Raw genomic sequence first — 20,131 nt, 5'->3', positions numbered from 1 at the left:
GCAGTCACAGATCCAAGCAGTGATGTCAGAATATGGGCTGCACCCAAGTATCAGCCACTTCACAGACTTTTATGCACCTACTAAAAAATGAAAATGATAGTTTTCATGTTTCTGAATAAGTGAGCAATCAATCTCACATGTTTGAATTTAATTTAGATGTAAAAAAGTTGTTTTTAGTTTCAAACATGTGAGTGGAAAGCTTCGGTTATAATTTTGAAAAATGGTGGATGTATAAATAAATCCACCTATAGTGTAGTTATTCTCAATCTGAAATAAACAGAAACCTACATTCAAGGAAGGGAAATTAAATCAGAGGTGAATAATGGCAAACGGCGAACAAAAACGATGACTGCCTGTAGCATGTTATTTTGTACTCATGTGGATCAGATAGTCCCCTGGGGATGGAGTAGAGAGGTGCCAGCCATGTTCTCAGGATCAGGTCCTCCCATTGTGTTTAACAGAGAAGGGTCCGGTATACTTACCGTCTTTACTGGAAAGACCCTAAGGCATTGATCGGCAAGAAAAACCCTGGATTCTTTTTGCACAAAAACTGAAGATAATGTGTATACATTCCCTGACAGGACTGTATACTCTGCTAAGAGACAATGAAGGAGAACAAGCGACTCCTGCAGGGTATGGAGACTGAGAAGAACAGGACATATTGTTTCTTACTGAATATGTGACTCATTGCTATAATCCAGCCCTTGGGGTTTAATTGTTTACCCACTGAATACATTTCTTAGGTTTTGTTTCTCAATCTTGAATTATGGACACAAACACTACAACAGTACCTGTCTTTGCAGTCACAGGGGACGATGGCTGGCTCTGCCCTCCACTGTTCACAGACATGATGCTGAGTGAGTACTCTGTGTACGGGTCGAGAGACTCAATCTCAGCGGGGGAGGAGGACACGATGTATTCTCTGATGAAGCGGTTTGGATTCTGCAATCGTATGATGTAAGATGTCGCCCCGGTCTTCAAGCTGAAAGACACGATAAAAGTCTTGCTGTCCTTCGACTTCACCGTCAGGATTGGATCCATCACCTCAGGAGCTAAAAGATTCACAAGAAATACAGTTTGACGAGATACTACACCTTCTCAGCGATAGTTGGCAATGCAATCCATCTTTTTACCCACAGATTTCAGGGCAAACTATTTATTTTGTGTCTGCAACAGTACGTCAATTTGAATGCTGAATGTAATAAAATAAAACTATTTGCTTAAAGAAAGGCTTATTTAAACCATGAGGAACTAACAGTGACTCTTCTGTGCTCCTCTGTTCATCATCAAACTACCATTTAAGTGTTTTAAAATGTACACGTTACATTAGTTATTCAGATAACAAATGTTTAAAAAAACATTGACTGTAATGTGTATACAGATACACTATATAGACAAAAGTATTGGGCCACCTAAAGGCGCTTTTATGACATCCCATTCCAAATTCTTGGGCATTAATCTGAAGTTGGTCCCCCCCTTTGAAGCTATTAATTTCTGGAAAGGCTTAACAAGATTTTGGAGAATCTCCATTCTAGTTCAGCCCAAAGGTGTTCAAGTCAGGGCTCTGTGCGGGCCAGTCAAATTCTTCCACACCAAACTCATCCAACCAGGCCTTTATAGACCATACTTTGTGCACTGGGGCACAGTCATGCTGGAACAGAAAAGGGCCTTCCCCAAACTGTTTCCACAAAGTTGGAAGCATAGAATTGTCCAAAATGACTTGGTAAGATGAAGCATTAAGAATCACCAGACAAACCACCCCATAGCATTATCCCTCAAACTTTACAGTTGGCACCAGGGGTGGACTGGCCATTGGGAATACCGGGAGATTCCCCCGGTGGGCCGGTGCCGTGTGTGGGCCGGAGGGCCAAAAATAAATAAATAAAATATTTGTTATTTTGCCTAAATCATACCGGCCCAAAGCAGCTGTCACTACGCAGTGAACGATCAGGAGTTAGTGACTGAGAGACCTAGCTGGCAGTTGCTTACAGATGGATAAACAAGCTCCAAAGCTGGCGTTTTTGTATAGTTTGCGTATACAGTATTGTAGCGAGCCCTGGGTTCAGGGGGAGTGGCTGTACCCGTAGGCGAGTGAAAAGGAGGCAGTCCGTCTGCCTCAGCGGTCACGCGGCTGTGGCGCCGAACGTGTTGCCCACATTTATTGTTTTGGTGCAGTCACTTTTGCCTCCACTTGCTGTTCAACTAAATGTTGAAAGAAAAAGTAAATTTGTTTACAGTTCTGTTTTATATGGGTGTTGACTAAGAATTGGGAGGGATGAAACACTTTTTAATGGTCACACATGCAGAGCACACAGCACACAGTGAAATGTGTTCTCTGCTTTTACCCATCCTAGTACCAGGAGTCTAGTACTAGGAGCAGTGGGCAGCTATTGTACAGCGCCCGGGGAGCAATGGGAGTGAGGGGGGAAGGGGGATGTCCGGTGCCTTGCTCAAGGGCACCACGGCAGGGAAGGAGGTAAACTGAGACCTCTCCAAGTAGAAGTCCACACTCCAAAAGTAGGTCTGGTCGGGGACTTGAACCGGCGACCCTACGGCTCACAGTCCAAGCCCCTACTGACTGCCATAGATTTAGTCCCTAAGTTTGCTCTCAAAGTGCACCAGATTGATGCATTTAACTTCAACATTTAAAAAAAAAATCTTCCCGGGGGAGCTTGCCCCAGACCCCCCTAGAGGTGGTGAGGTCCACCACCTGCCCACAACCCCTGTTAAATTGTCTCACCCACATTGAGGATGCTTCCTACGCCCATGTTTTTTTCCATTCGTCAAGTCAGGCAAATTGGGTCAAAATGTTAATTCATCAATGATCTGTTAACATTAAAATTGCGAAATATATGCTGTAACTATTTTGCTCTAGGCAACTCCAGGGCTCAGGTAATGTGATTACTATATGAATAATTGTCCAAAACAACATTAAATGCATAGGGTTTTTTGTTAAGTAACATACTTTCGTCGCCGGCCGGCCGATACATATCGCGCATTAAGTGGGCCTGTCTGTCAATTAATCCCCGGGCCACTTTTCCTCCCCCCGGTCCGCCCCTGGTTGGCACAATGCAGTCCGGCAGCCGGTAACGTTTTCCTGGCATTCGCCAAATCCAGACTCGTCCATCAGACTGCCTGATAGAGAAGCGTGTTTCCTCACTTCACAGAAAACGTTTCCACTGCTTCCACTGCTCTGGCAGCACTTCAGTGGCAGCACTCCGCAGTTATCGAGTCAGTAGAGCTTTGGCGACTTTTAAGCACTCTGCGCCCCCGCTCTAACTTTACGTGGTCTTTACGTGAGTTGCTGTGGTTCCTAAACGCTTAGACTTTGCAATAATAACACTTACAGTTGATCGTGGAATATCTACGAAAGAAGACATTGCACGAACTGACTTGTTGCAACGGTGGCATATTACAGTACCACGTTCAAATTCAGTGAGCTCTTTAATAATAAAATTACTTTTATAACGCGCTTTTCCTGGTGCTCAAAGTGCTTTAGAACGACCCAGTCTTTCACATGTTTGTAAAGGCAGACTGCAGGGCTAGTTGCTTAATTTGATACACCTGTGGCAATGGGACTGAATGAAACACCTGTATGCAATGATTAAGGAGTGTCCCAATACTTTTGTATACACACACACAAGAAATAATTAGTTTGCCCGAATATCACAGAATAAAACGGTAGGCCTACTGTACTAGCTTAACTAAAACAAATGCACCAGAACGTTTGTGTGTGTGGTGAAGCTAAACAAGAATAAAACACTCAATTAAGTGCTTTAACATCACAAGGTTACCTCACCTGAGGAAGAATCGATAGTTCCAATGTTTAGTATCTCTTGAGCATTATCCAGAGCTGCAACTGTGAATGTATACATGATGTTTGGGGACAGAGAGTTGATGGTGCCCATCACTGTGTGTGGACCAAACACGGCATAACCAACGGGGTTGCCTGGGGAGTTCTGGGGGGCGGCGATGACCTTGTATGAGCTGGCTCCGTAGATCCTGGTCCATCTGAGAATCACGCTCTTCGATGTTGCAGAGAACACGGATACTTCGATATCTGAGAGAGAGCATCTTTATAGTAGCCTACTTTTTTACACCCCGAGAAATTAATTCATGTACAGATACATATAGCCTACCATCAATATTTTGTGCCCCTTCATTCTCATATGGAAATGATATTACCATCTGCAGTGTAGTTATGGTAAAATATAAAATACATACCTTGTGCTGCAGCCTGCACATGTAGATAATAAAATAAAAACGGTTATGGTTTTATATGACATTCAAGTTCCTACTACTTGACTGTAACATTGTATCACTCCTTTTTAAAAACAGTTTTTCTGAACCTGAAATGAAATAAGCAAAATGACTATAACACATTTTAGTCCGTTACTTTACCTGTGAGCATATGCTCAGCAAGACAAAAATCGCTGGCCACTTCATATTTTCTTGAAGTAAAATGACTTCTGTCCTCACACTATGCAGCTTCTGTTGGATTCAAATACTTCTCTCTTCAAGGTTTCACCTTTTTCTAAACATACTGTGTCTGTGCTGGTATAAATAGCTGCATTTGGTCCCGCCCACTGAAGCAATTGACCATTCACAGTGAAGTAGCGTAATAGAGAGGTGAAGTCCCTCCCCTTCTGGTGGACCTCCAGGGGACCTTAATTATTTCAGGAAAAGTATGGATTGAAGTCAATGGCGAGAGAAAGATTATCTTTCGACTCCGTTTGAATTGTGCCACGAATTACACATATGATGCTTGTCAATTTAAAGGATAATTTTGCAAGTCAAAAAAATTAAAATGTGTCGTAAAACTGACACATTTATTTGTGTGAAACACTCAATGAACTATATCTCTGGTCTTGCACACGTCACCAACACCAAGATTGCCGTCACGTTAGCACTCTTAACACTAAACACACTCTTTCTTTCAGAAGGCGAAAATCACTACAAGTCTGGGCATGTTTAGAGCTGTACATACGAAAAAGGGGAGTTAGTCGGTTCCGTTATGGCGCGAGACCAAAACCGCGGCGCAGCCGTGACGCGACGCAGCGCGGCTCAGATGGACCCAGTGGAAACTGGGAGTTAGACCACAATTTTGATTGAAAATGGGATCTTAATAAGAGAGAACAATTCAATATTTAAATGATCAAATTAAAATTTTTGGGTATCCTTTTGTTGAAATGTCTGTTTAAAATTAATCGAAGCATCAGACGAAAAAGGCTTTTGAAAATAATATTATATTTTGATTTAGGTCAAAATATAATATGTGTAAACCTGAAGAGTCAGTGCCTCACCAGCCATCAACCTCACTGCACGTCACTGCAGAAGCTTATATATAGACATCTAAGTTTTTTGTGCCCCACCACTTTTGTACATATAGAAACGCCACTGCACATGTCTACCCTACTTTTAGAATCTTTGAATCATGAATCTATTGATTAGATTTATGAACTATTCTACTCGATAGATTTAGGATTCGAAAATTCTTAAAGAGAAGGAAAAACATTTGTATTGTAGCACAATACTCTATATTCAAGGATGTAGTAAAGATACCACAACATATTTGCATTATATGGGTGAGAGACCCATATCATGCAAATATGTTGTTTTAAAAAAAAAAAGTTTTCAAAACCGTTTCTAGTCCTCGGCATTTCCAGACAAGTGGCTACTGTAATCAATCTCGCTGCTGTCTGTGCAATTTACTCGGCTGACTTTTTTTTTGCTTACTTTAACATAATCTTTCATGGTGGGGCTAAGATATTTCTTGGTATGGCTGTAGCCTACCCCAGCCATACCCTGGATACTCTACTGTATGGGTCTGAAAAAGGAATTGGACTTCCTCTACCTTAAGGCCTCAAAGCATTTCCAATACTCTATACCAGGGGGTCGGCAACCCCTGGCACGCGTGCCAGCATTGGCACGCGGCACCGTAACCAGTGGCACACTAGGAATAAGTGGAATAAGTGTGCAAAATATTTAAATTGTATTTTCGGATCCTGAACGAGACCGCCGCCAGAGCGCGTCTCCCCGTTACCTGCAGAAGGAAGCCATGCACGCAACGCAGCCCGGCTCTCTTTAACTCCAGGTGACTTTCTGCCGCTTTCCTCCGTGGTGCAGTGCTGATTGTTTCACCACGGAGGAAAGCACTTCACTAATTGCAGTACCCATAAGGAGCTGTACAAATGCCGCAGTTTTTGCGTGGCTGTTTATTTAGTTGAAAGCCCAGTGGCGATCTGCTCATCTCTCATCGAAATAATATGCTACAAAGGGGCGGACTGGCCATCTGTGTGTTGAACTTTCCTGTCGGCTCCCAGACCGTAGTCGAGGAGGGCAGAAGCAACAAGCTTCAGGTTCAATAACCCACTTTAGCTTAAATGACTGGAGAGAGGCGAGCTCTTCTTCGGAGGCCGTTGAATTTATTTAGCTGTTCTTCTGTTTCACAAAATACATCACACCCCCCTCTCTCTCTCTTAAAGGGACATCGATCTCATCTCACTCTGCATGACCCTAATATCATAACATGTGTGCTCTGGAAAATCACAGAACGGACGATCGTCCTTATTATTATGCCGTTTAAACCAATTATTTAAATGTGTTTGTTAAATTCGGCATCATGTAAGTTGCGCTGACAGGTCCACACACTGCTTCAACGCAGCGAGGCTCCCCCGCCCTCCGGGTGATAGTTGACGAGCGTCAAGCTCCTCAACGCCCCCCCCCCCCCCCCCCTTGTTAATTCTCGATCGTTGGCACGCTGAAAACATTTTTTTTTTAAATGGCACTTCATATCAGAAAGGTTGCCGACCCCTGCTCTATTCTGTTGATGTACTTTCATTGTAGAAAACCTATTTCTGCCAGGAATGTAAAAAAGAAGAAATATTTGGAGTAAAGACAAATAACATGAGGTAGCGAGTCCCACAGAAGAGTTTTAGTTTGATACATAGAGGGGGGAAATGATAAAGATGTTTAGGGTCCAGTCACAATAACATCCGAGGCACCTTATTCAAACTGGGGGGGAACTATTTAGTTTTCTAAAGAATTGCGTTTTGCAGAGCCCAACATTGTTTCCAAACAGAATTAACTTAAATACAGACATGGTTAACAAATCTGCTGCAGCTTTAAATATATTTTGCACTTTTAGTGGAAATGTTCAAGTAAAAATATCGAGAATACAGACATTTAAACTTTATTGTTAAAATTAAAAAACGTTCTACTCTAGTTGTTCTGGCCCTAATACTCCTCCATACAAATACTTCTAAAAAGGTATGAGTTTGAATAAACAAGTTTAAAAACAATCAATGGACACATAAGTTGTAACTGCATTGCCAAAGCTCCATACCGCTATTGTCAAACACATTTTATATGTTCAGTTATAAACACATTTTCACACCTCTTCCAGACTTAAGGGGACATGTAAACAGTATTACAAACTGTCAACTAGAGCTCAAGCAATTAGTTAAATCAGTCAACTTGTATATAGATTCATTGTTTCCAATTTGATATCAATATTTTAATTTTAAATAACCTGAAAACCTTTTTGACTCTGGGATACTGAGCAGATGTTTTATCAAGGACAGGATATCTGACATCAGATATCAGATTGAATAGATAAAAGGAATACATATTAAATAAGGACTAATGTTGTTAGTAAATTGCCCAGGGGGTCAGAACAACACACTGAAGCAAATGTGCCTGATTTACCTTAGTTTCAGTTTCACAACTACGATACATTTTCACCAAGGTGTCTGAGCATTTTCACCAGTTATGAAAACTTGCCAAAAGCACTTCCTGCCGGACAACTTTCTTTGGAGCAGGAAAAGAAAATATCCAAAGTGTGGCCGGGTAACAATGTTGGTCACTATTCTTTTAGGTAAGAAAGATAGAAAGTAAATGTGAACACTACTGAAAAAGATAAGTAAAAGACCTCATTATATAAAAGGCCCGTTTCGGTATAATATATTGTATTATAATTGAATCTGATGGATAGATCTGAAGCTGACATTAAATATAAATACCTTTTAGTTAAAAATGTATATTCAAAAGTTATCAAACAAACTGAGGGAAGTCAAAAGCATTAGCCTTTGGATTATAGTGGAGTCAAAGTATTGGAGTAGGTACACTTAGTTATGGTCCGCCACAATTTGGCAACAAACGGCATAAAACAAGATTTTGAAGCACAAATCTATGGGCAAAATAAACCACACATCACAAAAATGATGCTCGGAATAATTTATTTACTGATCTATGAATCAGGTTTTCACAACAACAGAGACACATATCACAAACAGTTGAATTCATCCTGAGAACACATGATTAGGTGACACAGATCACCAGGAGGCTTCCTACTTGGGGGCAGACCTACAATTATTTACTTTTTGGCCAACCATCCAATCAATTATTCAGAAAATGAAGGGGCAAAAATATTCTTCAAGGTCTGCTTAGGCAGTGTTACTCTTTTGCCAATTGATCTTTTTGTCAATATGGTGATTTGTTCAAGAGGTACTTTTAACATGTTTCATGTCCACATTGTACATGTTGCCTCATGAGCAGCAAACATATGCACTCGTCTCTTCGAGTGCTTGATCAAGATCGTTTAGGGAATAGAGGGGTATTGTTTTATCAGTGATACAGACATAAAAACACATACAAATGTATTATTAAAATGATTTCACTATCACCACTGGACAACACACAGGCATGTTGTCCAGTGCAGGCAAGTCCTTCTATTCATCCATGAGTTGGCTTTATTGCAGTGGTGCGGGACTGATGGAGGAAGAGCAGGAAAAGGAAGATGGCGGTGTTGCGTCTGTGGAGAAGAGATTCAGTCACATTCAGTTTGAAGAAATGTATATCCATTAAGTAAATTGTTACATCTTATAACAGCAGAGTGTCAAATCAAAGTTTTCAGATCTTGATCAAAATAATGTTTTATTGTGACCAGCAGAGAGAATCATCATTATACCTGAACATGTATAATATACTTAATTATTATGTCTTACTGTAACAAGTATCAGAGTTTTGTTTCTGTTCTCGTTTCATGTCGTGCCTGCGTTGCTTTAATATTGGTGTTTTCATAAAAGTTCATCTTTTAGCTTGCTTTATTGTTAATTATATTGTGAAGTTTAAAAGATGATTTAAAGCTGGTCTCAAAGAGGCAAGCTCACTGGCTTCACATAACTTTATGCTTGCGTCTTTAGTCAACCACTATAGCAGTTGCTGCTATGTACAGCTTCCACTACAGTTTCTGTATAATTGTCGTATTTTTACTTACCATATCTAGTCCACGCTTCTCTTTCCTCTGTATATCACTGCAGAACAACAGGTTGAAATGACATTAGAGAAAAATAATAATTTTACTTCTCAAGTCAAATAAATGTTTGGGTGAGACTTAAAATAGAGTTATAAATATATTTTTGCAAATTATAACACTCACCTGTACCAAGGTTGCTGCCTGCGCAAGAGACTGAGAGAGCAGGGAAAAAAAAGTTGAAATTCAGTCAAAATGTTGTCAATCATTTTTAAAATGATTCAGCTGTGCCACCTTTGTTGTCCTGTGGGGATTGAATCGTCTTTACTGCTGTTGTGTTCCCAAATACAGAAAGACATAAAATCACTAGTGCTAAAACTTTTCCGTTAAGAGCATAAACAGAGGGTTAACTTTTAATATAAACAAAAGGACACATTAGCGCCAAACTAAATTCCTATATTATTTATCATCATAAACAACTGAGAGATGTCACAATCCTACCTGAGTAGATCCTCTGGGCGCAGAAGAGGACTTTGCTGCCCTCTGGTGTGAGCGGAGTCACCACCACAGTGTAGACATCCCCACACTGGATGTTGGGAACATCACAGCTGCTCTCCCCGGGGGAGGCGGTGCAGGTGTAGTTGTTCCTGCTGCCCACCAGCTCTGTGACGTAGCTGTGGCTGCTGCCAGCACCGCGCCAGTGCACCCGCAGAGAGCTGTGGGCCATCCCATAGAGCCGGACGCCTGATGGACAGCAGGCACCTGAGAGAGAGAGACATGAAGGGAGCTTTCTGCAGTGGCTTTAATGTCTGAAAGATAACCAGCCCATTCAAAGAGAGCACTACAAATTGTTTTAATTTTTGGAACATATATTTCACCGAGCTGTCAAATGTTAATCCTGACGCACATGAGCAAAGCAGTCAAGAAATGGCTTTGAATTTAAAGTGTATTTTGTTGTTTTACAAAAAGGGTACAGACTCTACTGTTGTGTGGGTGTCAGAGCGCCATCTATTGGGCCACGAAGATAATGCTAAATGGTTCGATTAATAGAAGTAGGCTTACATTTGTCAGTAATTTACAAAACATTTATAGTTTTTTATAGCAGCTACATGTTTAAACATTTAGTTATGTTTTTACTTTGGATGCTCGTCCTCAAGATTTTTTTTTAAATCTTAAAAACTACAAACATGTGAGAACCCCTTTTGTACAAATAAATATAACAAGTGTTTCAAATCCAATTTTATTGAAAATGATTAAGATTCCTACTTTTATATTGATACATACCATAAACAATCGTAATAGATATGTATTGCTTCTTTTTTATAATAAAAGTGTCATGTCAGTGCTTTCTGGTAGATACACTACAGTTGCAAAGTATTTTCTTTTCATTGGAAGAAAACCCAATCACTTACTGGACGAGAAGCCCTCATAGGAGCAGTTTGACCGGCGCCCGCTGTGGCTGATCGCCTCCATGGTGACGGTGTAGTTGGTCCCACAGGTGATGCATCCCATGAGGCAGTGGGAGTCCATGGTGTGGCAGCGGGCGTGGCCACGTGTTGATGTTAGGGAAGTGATGAATGTATGCGCCCCTTTAGCAGGAGACCATGACACATTGCTCATTGCCTGCGTCACCTGATCCACCACCTGATCCACCGGGCAGCACGGTCCTGGAGAAGAGGATGATAAATGTAGTGTTAAGGAGTGGAACAAAAAACTATCTTTATAAAAATCAGAATACCTATATTCTTCCCACAGAGGGGACATTTACATTTGTTACAGCAGAAAAGAGCAAAAGACAGCTTGATATTAACTAAGAAATCAGTTTTTATTACAAATATATCTGTTCGTATTCCATGCTGAGGAACCCTGAAGGTGTTCTTGAGGCTGTAGGTGGCGCTACATGTCACTAGCACGCTATTATATTGTTGTTTTTAAGTCCTGCCTGTGCTTTATAATAAAATGGTTCAATCCCAACTTTTGACCACTCACCTGTTTCCAACAATTCAGAGTAGCTGGGTAAACCCAAGCCTGCGGGGCTGGTTGCTATGACGCTGACTTCAAAATTAGAGCCACAAGGAAGGTCAGTGATGTCACAGCTGTTTCCGTCTGTGTTGCAGGTGCGTGTGCCGTCATCTCCCGACGCTGTCACGGTGTAAATAGCAAGCCTGTTGTTTGGAGTCCAGCTGACACTGAAGCAGGAGGAGTTTCTCTGAGTCAACGTCAGATTCATCGGCATGCATGGAGCTGACGGTTGGAGGAAAAGAGGAATTAAGAGCATGATCAAACCTCTGAGACTACTCCACATACAGTACATGAGGAATGGATGTGAAATTAATGAACTGGCTGTAGGCCTGTGTAGTTTTAAAATATACTGTAGCTCTCTGATGACCAGTCTAGTTCATAATATTAGATATCAAGCATTTGAAGTCATTCAAAACTTTTTTTCACTGATGTTTTACTGCTGTTTAAATGGGAAATCTGAAAATGAAACAAAGTGGAAAACTTTACAACTTAAAAATGTAACTGGATATTTGCTGGATACATGTGGGCACACGTTTCCTACCTGTGATTTGTGTGTGAGCTTTGCATGCCCGGTTGCATCCGCTGATGTCGTTGCAGGGTGTCACCACCACGCTGTAGGAACTGTCGCAGCTGAGGTCAGAGAGGGCGCACACCGGAGCCGTGTCGTTACACAGGATGACCTCTGAACTGTCTGCAGCTCGAGTCTGGTACAGCTCTGCCCCCCGAGAGACCGTCCACGTGATCTCAAACGTGTCAGTGCTCAACGCGGAGATGGATACACCCTCTGGACAACAGAGCACTGAAAGACACACAGGTGGTGTGATACACAGAAAATCATGAATTCAAATCTGTCCCCTCAGTGGCTACTTACAGATGGTGTCGTTGAGAACCTGTCCTTCAGGACTGCTGCCAGCCTGGTTGAAGGCCATCACAGACATCAGGTATGTGTGGCCACATGTGCAGTTGTAGGTGCAGCTCCTGCTGGTGGTGTTGCAGCTCTCCTCTGCCCCGTCTCCTCTCTTGATGAAGGCTGTGTAGCTGTCGACGTGAGTCACCGTGTCCCAGGTCAGCGTGCAGCTTCCTTCTGTCGACTCCACAACAGCCAGAGACTGTGGGGGGCAGGGGGCTGACCGGACAGGACAGCAGGGAGTTTAGTCATATTTTAATGACAGAGGGTTTCAGAGCAAACTAGTGCTGCCATCATTTTTGTATCCATATCTAGCACTAATGTTTAATGAGAAAAACATTATTATGTTTTACGTAGAATTCTTGCATTAACACAATAATGTTTCTCATTAAACAACTAAATGTAATCATAACTCTTGTAGCGAAGTGTATGTTCAAAGTATCCGTTTTATTTCATTGTATATTAGATTTAATCTATTCAATTGATGAGAACATTAAGAATTCTTCTGTGTTCACAAGTGTGATCGGAACTAAATGTAGTCTAATACTCACAGGTGATGAACACCATGGGGCCGGATTGGTCGCTGGGCCCGGCCTCGTTGGAGGTGCTGACCCGGACTGTGTGTACCTCTCCGCAGCCCACTGGAGCAAGGGTGCAGGAGCTGGATGTGGATGTGGAGTTACAGGTGAGGTTCTGGTCGCTCATCACATGGTACTGGAGGGACCCAAAGACCCCCTCATCCCGTTCCCAGGACACGGAGATACCGGCCAAACCGTTATTCATCACCATGGAGACATTGGCAATAGATGGCAAAGCAGGTCCTGTGAAAACAATAAAACATGCCCAAATGATACATTAAATAAAAGCACACATAAAAAACACACTAACAGGAGTAGAGAAGTATAATTAGAGTAATAGTTTCTAAATTACTCTTACCAGTAATGTTTTGTGAAGAAAATATTACTAATAATACTGTATTCATCAGATGGCTGTCGTTCTTAGATATAGATGTCACAGCCTGAGGTTGAAAATATTTTATATAGTTCAAACCAACACAGAGACCCACTATTTCAGCATCAAATGACTGTTTACATGTCAACACTTATCGAGTTATTTGAACATGGCTTTATAACTAGTTCTATTTGTACAGTTTTTGTATTCTTATGATGGCATAAGTCTCTGTGGACGAATAAGACACTCCAGAGAAGACCAGTGCTACCTATGTGTCTTTTTGAACTACTAGGAGTCGCCCAAGTTCAAATGTAGAACCTTTTCTTGTATGGAGTAGTTTCCTTTATGAAACAAAGGGTTTTAATACTATTTCAAACAACTTGAGTCATGTTTTTTGTAGCTTATATAGGCTACATCCCATGATAATCATTTGAAGATATATATTTTTACACAATATTCTGTGTCTTAAGGTCATGTTTTAAGTTCCACCATTATATATTTCTAATAAGTGTAAGACTGTGAAGAGGTTAAATGTTTCTGGAAAGCAAAAACTTTTTTTGTGTGGAGGAGGCGTGTGGTGCAGTGGATAGAGCGTTGGTGTTCGGATAAGGGGGTCACAGGTTCAAACCCCTCTGCAGTCAGAATGTCATTGTGTCCCTGGATACTTTTCCCCAAATTGCTCCTGTGGGGATTGCCCACAGTATTGAGTATGTAAGTCGCTTTGGATAAAAGCGTCTAAAAAACATGTAATGCTTATAAAAATATATATATAACATGAAAAGTTCTCTGTGACTGTGTTAAGTTCATTTGAAATTGCAAGCCTAGTTAATATTGTGTCTCATCTCTACACGTGTAATATTTCTTACATGATCAAATAAAAAAGGCACATGGACTCTATATACTTGTAGGAGCAATCATGGGTATTTCCCACACACAGAAAAGAGTCTCAGTGCACGCTTACTTGTCATCTGGTTGATGTACTGACTGTCCTCTCCCTGACGGCCCTCGGGGTCCCAGGCGAAACCCTTTATGACGTAGACTGAGCCCATATCCAGGCCGGAGACGATCCAATTGGTGCTGGAAGTGTTGTGCTTGATGAAGGTGGTGTTCCAGCCAAACTTGTACAGAGACAGGCTGTACTGGACAGCGTTGGCAACAGGAGCCCAGGACACAGTGATGCTGTCATTGCTGGGAGAGGAGGCAGAGAGCTGAGGAGGGGGCAACACTGTGGAGGGGGACAAAGTTTAACATTATGAAGCGATTAGGGCGACTGTACTTTGAGTGAATATGTTTCTCTTGACTTTGATTGTTGCTTACTTAGTCATTTAAGATGTATGCTTTTGAAGCCAAGTCTTAAGGGAATAAATATCTTTTGTCATGTTTTACAGCAGTTAAGTCCTAGTAAAGCCCTTACTTTTTTGTGAATCCATTTTTTTAAATTTTGTTTTATTGTCAGCAGTCACAGATCCAAGCAGTGATGTCAGAATATGGGCTGCACCCAAGTATCAGCACAGACTTTTATGCACCTACTAAAAAATGAAAAGCATAGTTTTCATGTTGTTTCTGAATAAGTGAGCAATCAAATCTCACATGTTTGAATTTAGATGTAAAAAAAGTTGTTTTTAGTTTCAAACATGCAAGTGGAAAGCTTCGGTTATAATTTTGAAAAATGGTGGATGTATAAATATATCCACCTACAGTGTAGTTATTCTCAATCTTACATAAACAGAAACCTACATTCAAGGAAGGGAAATTAAATCAGAGGTGAATAATGGCAAACGGCGAACAAAAACGATGAGACTGCCTGTAGCATGTTATTTTGTACTCATGTGGATCAGATAGTCCCCTGGGGATGGAGTAGAGAGGTGCCAGCCATGTTCTCAGGATCAGGTCCTCCCATTGTGTTTAACAGAGAAGGGTCCGGTATACTTACCGTCTTTACTGGAAAGACCCTAAGGCATTGATCGGCAAGAAAAACCCTGGATTCTTTTTGCACAAAAACTGAAGATAATGTGTATACATTCCCTGACAGGACTGTATACTCTGCTAAGAGACAATGAAGGAGAACAAGTGACTCCTGCAGCGTATGGAGACTGAGAAGAACAGGACATATTGTTTCTTACTGAATATGTGACTCATTGCTATAATCCAGCCCTTGGGGTTTAATTGTTTACCCACTGAATACATTTCTGAAGTTTTGTTTCTCAATCTTGAATTATGGACACAAACACTACAACAGTACCTGTCTTTGCAGTCACAGGTGAAGATGGCTGGCTCTGGCCTCCACTGTTCACAGACATGATGCTGAGTGAGTACTCTGTGTACGGGTCGAGAGACTCAATCTCAGCGGGGGAGGAGGACACGATGTTTTCTCTGATGAAGCGGTTTGGATTCTGCAATCGTATGATGTAAGATGTCACCCCGGTCTTCAAGCTGAAAGACACGATAAAAGTCTTGCTGTCCTTCGACTTCACCGTCAGGATTGGATCCATCACCTCAGGAGCTAAAAGATTCACAAGAAATACAGTTTGACGAGATACTACACCTTCTCAGCGATAGTTGGCAATGCAATCCATCTTTTTACCCACAGATTTCAGGGCAAACTATTTATTTTGTGTCTGCAACAGTACGTCAATTTGAATGCTGAATGTAATAAAATAAAACTATTTGCTTAAAGAAAGGCTTATTTAAACCATGAGGAACTAACAGTGACTCTTCTGTGCTCCTCTGTTCATCATCAAACTACCATTTAAGTGTTTTAAAATGTACACGTTACATTAGTTATTCAGATAACAAATGTTTAAAAAAAATATTCTGACTGTAATGTGCATACACTATATAGACAAAAGTATTGGGCCACCTAAAGGAGCTTTTATGACATCCCATTCCAAATTCTTGGGCATTAATATGAAGTTGGTCCCCCCCTTTGCAGCTATTAATTCCTGGAAAGGCTTTACAAGATTTTGGAGAATCTCCGTTCTAGTTCAGCCCAAAGGTGTTCAAGTCAGGGCTCTGTGCAGGCCAGTCATATTCTTCCACACCAAACTCATCCAACCAGGCTTTTATGGACCATGCTTTGTGCACATGGGCACAGTCATGCTGGAACAGAAAAGGGCCTTCCCCAAACTGTTTCCACAAAGTTGGAAGCATAGAATTGTCCAAAATGACTTGGTAAGATGAAGCATTAAGAATCACCAGACAAACAACCCCACAGCATTATCCCTCAAACTTTACAGTTGGCACAATGCAGTCCGGCAGGTAACGTTTTCCTGGCATTCGCCAAGCCCAGACTCGTCCATCAGACTGCCTGATAGAGAAGCGTGTTTCGTCCCTCCACAGAACACGTTTCCACTGCTCTGGCAGCACTTCAGTGGCAGCACTCCGCAGTTATCGAGTCAGTAGAGCTTTGGCGACTTTTAAGCACTCTGCGCCCCCGATCTGTAACTTTACGTGATCTTTACGTGAGTTGCTGTGGTTCCTAAACGCTTAGACTTTGCAATAATAACACTTACAGTTGATCGTGGAATATCTACGAAAGAAGACATTTCACGAACTGACTTGTTGCAACGGTGGCATATTACAGTACCACGTTCAAATTCAGTGAGCTCTTTAATAATAAATTACTTTTATAAAGCGCTTTTCCTGGTGCTCAAAGTGCTTTAGAAAGACCCATTCTTTCACAAATGTTTGTAAAGGCAGACTGCAGGGCCAGGTGCTTGATTTGATACACCTGTGGCAATGGGACTGAATGAAACACCTGTATTCAATGATTAAGGAGTGTCCCAATACTTTTGTATATACACACACGAGAGAGAGAGAGAGAGAGATATAATTAGTTTGCCCGAATATCACAGAATAAAACGGTAGGCCTACTGTACTAGCTTAACTAAAACAAATGCACCAGAACGTTTGTGTGTGTGTGTGATGAAACTAAACAAGAATAAAACACTCAATTAAGTGCTTTAACATCACAAGGTTACCTCACCTGAGGAAGAATCGATAGTTCCAATGTTTAGTATCTCTTGAGCATTATCCAGAGCTGCAACTGTGAATGTATACATGATGTTTGGGGACAGAGAGTTGATGGTGCCCATCATTGTGTGTGGACCAAACACGGCATAACCAACGGGGTTGCCTGGGGAGTTCTGGGGGGCGGCGATGACCTTGTATGAGCTGGCTCCGTAGACCCTGGTCCATCTGAGAATCACGCTCTTCGATGTTGCAGAGAACACGGATACTTCGATATCTGAGAGAGAGCATCTTTATAGTAGCCTACTTTTTTACACCCTGAGAAATACATATAGCCTACCATCAATATTTTGTGTCCTTTCATTCTCATATGGAAATGATATTACCATCTGCAGTGTAGTTATGGTAAAATATAAAATACATACCTCGTGCTGCAGCCTGCAAATGTAGATAATAAAATATTAAAACGGTTATGGTTTTATATGACATTCAAGTTCCTACTACTTGACTGTAACATTGTATCACTCCTTTTTAAAAACAGGATTTCTGAGCCTGAAATGAAATAAGCAAAATGACTATTAACACATTTTAGTCCGTTACTTTACCTGTGAGCATATGCTCAGCAAGACAAAAATCGCTGGCCACTTCATATTTTCTTGAAGTAAAATGACTTCGCTCCTCACACTATGCAGCTTCTGTTGGATATAAATGCTTCTCTCTTCAAGGTTTCACCTTCTTCTAAACATATTGTGTCTGTGCTGGTATAAATAGCTGCATTTGGTCCCTCCCACTGAAGCAATTGACCGGTCACAGTGAAGTAGCGTAATAGAGAGGTGAAGTCCCTCCCCTTCCGGTGGACCTCCAGGGGACCTTAATTATTTCAGAAAAAGTATGTATTGAAGTCAATGGCGAGAGAAAGATTATCTTTCGACTCCGTTTCCGTTTCTAACGCTATTATTATGAGTATTATTATTATTATTATTGTTAGTATAATGCGTTTTCTGTCTTCCTGTCATTATCAGGAGTTAGACATGTAATGGCTATGTATTAGATTAGATTAGAACCTTCATTCTCCTTAACTGCTGGGACATTTCCCTATAGCCAATACCTTTTATATTTTCTACTCTTCACTTACTTGTCAGCATAGGTCGGCATTGATGTACAGAGCCGACAGAAGACCTTGTTTATATTGGCATCATATTGAGAGGTGCAGTGACGCGTCCTAAAACCAGGAAGTAAGCTGCTGGTTCCCTCAACAAAAAAGCAATGGGATTTCTCCATAGGGTTTTGGAAAATAGCTGGAAATAAGGTCTGTGGAAAACAAACCTGTTTGATAAATGCACGTTTTGTTCAGCCGGATAATATCCACATGTCTACCCTACTTTTATAATTTTCGAATCATAAATCTAATCAATAGATTATAAAAGGGTTTTAGGACGCGTCACTGCACCACTAGAAAACAACTCCATCGATCAAGCTGGCTGAAACTTTCTCTCCCTCTTCTTCTCATGCTACCTGTCACTCTCCTTTAACTCCTCCGGTGACTTTCTTTTATTTGAAGATGCCCGACGCTCACGGGCAAACGGGAGCCTGCTCGCGCTGGCTCCGCAGCAAACAGCTGTTTGCTTTTCACCCAACAACGACAACCGCCTCACAAAACGCTATGTTGTAATAAACGAAAACAATTTAACAACATTGCTTGTCAAAATACCTATACCACAGGACAATTTTATTTCTTTCAAGCAATATTTTTAGTGGCCCGAGCGGGCAAGTGGAAAGTACGTTATGATGGCCCGGGGTGTCTAAATAGTGCTTCCGAGCCAGCGGGCCATTTATAATGTCGAGCCCTTCTCTGTCACTGTGCATGTGTGTAATGTTTGTGTGCAAGTTAGACGGGGCCTGCGTGTGTGCCTGCGTGTGTGACTGTGTCTATGAGGGAGAAAGGAGAGCTCATTTTGGACGCGGCGGGAAATTGATTTGAGAACATAATACTCGATGTTCAAGATTTGGTCATTTACGACATCGCATGTAGTGCAATCCACGATGTGTCGTGTAAACTCGATATATCGCCCAGCCCTAATTCAAACGCAGAAACGCAGTGAAATAAACCAAAGTATTCACCAGCTCTGAGTGGTTTGTTGCCGAGGGGACACTACACCGGGGGTTACATTGGTGCCGTGACCCGTTCTTCACCGGACCAGGGTGGATGTCTTCTCGCCGCTGCAACGTTTTGGAGCTTCAATTCCTTCAGTGTGTTGGACTCTCAGGTTTATTTTGTTGATATAAGCCCAGGGCCGTGGGAAGTAGGGGTGCTGAGGGTGCTGCAGTACCCCCTGGTGGAGGACAGGGGATCTGCACTTCCACAAGATATGATAAAAAAAAAAAAAATTCAGCCTTGATGTAACAACATTCATAATTAAGTAAAGATAACACCCTTTTCACCCCGGTTACATTTTCCATTTGCCCTGTACGATGGGCGCTGTAAGTGATGAAAGTGTGGGATGTTGGCTTAGCAGGCGCCCGCAGCTCACAGCCAAAGTGAGAGAGATAGAGAGAGGGGATACCGCGGTACCGGCGGGGATTGTTGTTAGCTTCTGCTGCGCTAACGGATATAAGAAGCTGTTTCTACAATAATGTGGAGGGAGGGTCCTCTCCTGTCAGACTGAGAGCCTCAGTGAGGTAAAGGACTCTGAGGGCTTAGATAGTTCACTTTAGTCTAAGTTATCTCAGTGGGTCTCAAACGTTTTGATCACAATTTATGTAAAAAAAATATTTCCAAGGCACACCTTTATAATTATTATGATAAATAAAAACAGGTTTGAAATCATTCCAATGTATACTATAGGACAGTAAACCAAAAATATCGTTTAAAACTGGAGAGATTTTAAAATATACATAAATAAATAAATGTTAACTGGTCAAATAAGATATGAATGAACAACACAAATAAAATAAGTTACATGTATTTGTTATTGGCTATGGTAGGTTATTGGAAATGTTCACATACCTACTTATTTGATTAATAAAAT

At 41.4% G+C, this 20,131-nt stretch overlaps 2 protein-coding genes across 2 annotated transcripts; both read right to left on the bottom strand.

Annotated features, from left to right (window-relative positions):
- Nucleotides 1-54: 54 nt before the first annotated feature.
- LOC307032275 (fibronectin type III domain-containing protein 7-like) lies at nucleotides 55-4,099 on the bottom strand. The gene is made up of 3 exons (XM_079670136.1): nucleotides 3,800-4,099; nucleotides 792-1,052; nucleotides 55-80 (listed from the first exon to the last, which is right to left on the bottom strand). The coding sequence occupies exons 1-3, from the start codon at nucleotides 3,906-3,908 to the stop codon at nucleotides 70-72; spliced, it is 381 nt and encodes a 126-aa protein (XP_079526262.1). The 5' UTR covers nucleotides 3,909-4,099; the 3' UTR covers nucleotides 55-69.
- Nucleotides 4,100-8,220: 4,121 nt separating this feature from the next.
- On the bottom strand, nucleotides 8,221-17,457 carry LOC307032784 (fibronectin type III domain-containing protein 7-like). The gene is made up of 10 exons (XM_079671035.1): nucleotides 17,119-17,457; nucleotides 15,376-15,636; nucleotides 14,095-14,358; nucleotides 12,734-13,003; nucleotides 12,147-12,401; nucleotides 11,817-12,074; nucleotides 11,243-11,497; nucleotides 10,666-10,920; nucleotides 9,755-10,015; nucleotides 8,221-9,469 (listed from the first exon to the last, which is right to left on the bottom strand). Exons 1-10 carry the CDS (start codon nucleotides 17,228-17,230, stop codon nucleotides 9,372-9,374), a joined length of 2,289 nt encoding a protein of 762 aa, XP_079527161.1. The 5' UTR covers nucleotides 17,231-17,457; the 3' UTR covers nucleotides 8,221-9,371.
- Between the last annotated feature and the right edge of the window lie 2,674 nt (nucleotides 17,458-20,131).

The sequence above is a fragment of the Notothenia rossii genome (assembly GCF_949606895.1).
Source record: "Notothenia rossii genome assembly, chromosome: 1".
Classification (NCBI taxonomy): Eukaryota; Metazoa; Chordata; class Actinopteri; order Perciformes; family Nototheniidae; genus Notothenia; species Notothenia rossii.
Note: the sequence above shows the minus strand (reverse complement) of the source record. Positions and strands in the feature narration are given on the sequence as shown.

Excerpts from the sequence above, each read along its gene's own strand:
- LOC307032275 (XM_079670136.1), bottom strand. The coding sequence starts at position 3,908 with ATGGGCACCATCAACTCTCTGTCCCCAAACATCATGTATACATTCACA. Across the intron at positions 1,053-3,799 it reads AACTATCGATTCTTCCTCAG|CTCCTGAGGTGATGGATCCA; the intron begins GTGAGGTAACCT and ends TGAATCTTTTAG.
- LOC307032784 (XM_079671035.1), bottom strand. The coding sequence starts at position 17,230 with ATGATGGGCACCATCAACTCTCTGTCCCCAAACATCATGTATACATTC. Across the intron at positions 11,498-11,816 it reads AGCTCACACACAAATCACAG|CTCCATGCATGCCGATGAAT; the intron begins GTAGGAAACGTG and ends TCCAACCGTCAG. Across the intron at positions 10,921-11,242 it reads CTCTGAATTGTTGGAAACAG|GACCGTGCTGCCCGGTGGAT; the intron begins GTGAGTGGTCAA and ends CCTCTTCTCCAG.